Below are 3011 nucleotides of genomic sequence, written 5' to 3'. Positions count from 1 at the left end.
TTCCGACGATTAATCTATTCGTTTTTCCTAATTTTCTTTCTTTTCAAGTAAATGTTTTTTGTAGATGTGAAGCATCATGTGCCTATAATTGCACTGCTAACCACGATCTTCAGACCGGAACAAAGTACAGCAACAATGCTGTTTAACGGCTGAAATGAGGATGGTGGTAGGTAGTACTTCCCCTGACGAGTTGTCACAAAAGCTCTGAAGTAATTAAATTTATAGGACCGTCGCGCCCAGTCGCTTCTACTCGTTGTAGGTCAATAGATACTTCGAGTGCCCCATGTCACTTAAGTAAATACAATTTTTGTATTCGTTGTCAATGAAGAACAAAAAGTTAGTCAGTTTTTGTTATTATTATTTCTAGTATTGTAAATCAACGATATAGATGATTATCTCTAATCGTGCTCACAATCTCTGGTTCCCAGCGATCGCCGTTAAGGAGCAGCTTTTCTTTATTATATAAAAGTTCTTCGTGTGTTTCTGTTGAATATTCAAAATTCGGTCCTTCAACTATTGCATCGACAGGGCATGCTTCTTGGCAGTACCCACAGAAGATACACTTGCTGAGATCTATGTCGTACCGTGTAGCACGGCGTGAGCCGTCGTCACGCTCCTGTGCTTCAATCGTTATGGCCTGCGCTGGACATAGAGCTTCACATAACTTGCAAGCAATACACCTCTCTTCACCTGACGGATATCTCCTTAGTGCGTGTTCACCGCGAAATCGTGGAGATAACGGTCCTTTTTCGAATGGGTAGTTTATCGTGGCAGGTTCTTTGAAAATGTGACCCAGTGTCACAGCAAAGGCTGTAACATAAAGTTTTGTGTGGCATACATTTTACTTTCAAGTTTATTTTTAATATTCAAAATGTTATAAGACTGCTTTATAGGTCTAAAGTTAGCATATTCATCGGTTCATAAGATTGTAGGTTCAATTCACGGACCCGATCGATTTGGTAGGTAGGTACTGAGTTTTTATTAAAAAACGATTTAGGAAATTGGCCTTGGCTTCGGAAAGATCGTTAAGCTGTTGTTCCCGGTTATTATGCGTTGCGTGTAGCAATAACCACATAGCCCGCCAACTCGAATTTGAAGGGCATGGCGGGTCTTAACTCAAGTGTCAAATGTCAAGTTGAGCGTTGGCTTATGGTAATACATCTAAGTATTTTATAACCAAATTTTTACAAATGTTGTGTTCCAATTGTATAACAAATATAATAGGTACTATCTTACGTTAAAGCAACTACGATATACAAAATATCGTATCATAGTTTATAAGCCATTTGAAACTCTCAGTAATTTGGTGAACCGTTACTTAATATAAAATGTTATAATAACGACTTATATCCATTTCCTATGATTTGAAATGTTACCTCGTATTATTTCAGTCCAGAAAACCGTTTGAGCGATTCTATCGACAAAATCTTTCATTTCCGTCTTTGGTGGCGGGTCGGATATGTTATAAAAATGTACTTGGTACTTGGTCCTTGGATTGCAAGCGAATGGTGGTAGCGGGGCACAAGGTGGCGGAAATACTGGCGGGCAAGGGTCGGGGGCAATCGGTGGACAAAGTGGGCAAGGTGGGCACGGTGGGCAAGGTGGACTTGGCGTTCCACACGGACCGAAGCATTCACGAATCTGTTGACTTCCAACCATCTTGAAGTCATTCTTAACGAATTTGGTAATCCTTAACATTGTGTTATAAAATTTCCATACTTTTGTTAATACTAATCAATTTGTGGCATTTGTCACTTGTCCCTTTGACGTAAAAGTAAATAAGGCGCACGACACATATGGGACCGGATGGCATCAGTTCAAGTTCGCTTTTCACCGCCAAGTGATTGTGCGTTCCGGTACGATGCTACCTGCCATACCCTCGCTATCGTCTTAGACTTCATTATCAATTACTATTAGGTTAGGGTGCAGCTTATTGCCATATCTTTAATTAACGAAAATACGGGCATGAAAAAACTGGATTATTGATAACAAGATCTAGAGTTCCTTAGGTTTGACTTAAAATTATCAGAAAGTATTGGGTTTTTCTGTGAAGAAATTAATAACCCCGATAGTTTCCTATTTGGGTTGTTTTATTTGTATTTGCTGTTATTTTCTTTGCCTGTAGTGGGCCTTTTCTTAATCGCACGGCATATCAGAAATCATTCGCAGATTAAGTTCTATATTACCGACTTGTACTGTTTATCGGTTAGTATTTATTCCTTGTAGATTTTTGTTTCATGATTTACTATTGATTTTTTTAGTTAAAATTATCTCTTAGTGTATTGTTTTTTTATTTCTGGATAGTTTGTGTAACGCATAACCGGGGTGGGTTATGCGTTACACAAACTGTTGTTTACCATTTAATTAACCGCAAGATTTTATTTATAAAAGAAAACGTTGTCTGACTGACTGATCTATAAGCGCACAGCTGAAAACATTAAAGACAGATAGATTTTAACGTATGTGTTTTCTAAGGAAAATTCATCACTTAGCCCGGACATGCTAGTGGTAGGGGTTTAACATTTGCAAAAAAATTAAAATTAACGTGAGCGAAGCCGATGGCAAAAGCTAGTAATAAATATACAAAAAATTGGCTGGCTTCGGATCTGCCTCGTTCCGGCTGTTGTGTGCCCAACGCTTAACCTTCTAATCTCATTTTTTTGCTTCGCTTGTTTTAATGGCCTTTTATTTCTGTAATGTTACACAAGAAGTTTTCACTTCACAACTTTGAGTTGGGAGTATTTTACGTAAATCTACAACGTGACACGTGACACGACAACGTAAAATTATGTTTATCCCTTCTTCATGGGACGTAACCTTTTACCAAATCAGTACTCGTTTTATCCTCCTTGAATTTTGAGTTTAAATACTGCTAAGTAGTTATGTACAGATCAAAAGAGTCCGTAGTAATAGCATCATCAATAATGATCAATAACCTTAAACAGTACAGCTGGACTGAAAGCCTCTAGAGGGAGGAAACTACTAGAGCCACCACACTGCTCCAATGCGGG

At 38.4% G+C, this 3011-nt stretch overlaps 1 protein-coding gene across 1 annotated transcript; it reads right to left on the bottom strand.

Annotated features, from left to right (window-relative positions):
• Positions 1 to 226: 226 nt before the first annotated feature.
• Positions 227 to 1697, bottom strand: LOC120636400 (NADH dehydrogenase [ubiquinone] iron-sulfur protein 8, mitochondrial-like). The gene is made up of 2 exons (XM_039907861.1): positions 1377 to 1697; positions 227 to 810 (listed from the first exon to the last, which is right to left on the bottom strand). The coding sequence occupies exons 1-2, from the start codon at positions 1657 to 1659 to the stop codon at positions 377 to 379; spliced, it is 717 nt and encodes a 238-aa protein (XP_039763795.1). The 5' UTR covers positions 1660 to 1697; the 3' UTR covers positions 227 to 376.
• Positions 1698 to 3011: the final 1314 nt, after the last annotated feature.

Source organism: Pararge aegeria, chromosome Z (genome assembly GCF_905163445.1).
Source record: "Pararge aegeria chromosome Z, ilParAegt1.1, whole genome shotgun sequence".
NCBI lineage: Eukaryota > Metazoa > Arthropoda > Insecta > Lepidoptera > Nymphalidae > Pararge > Pararge aegeria.
Note: the sequence above shows the minus strand (reverse complement) of the source record. Positions and strands in the feature narration are given on the sequence as shown.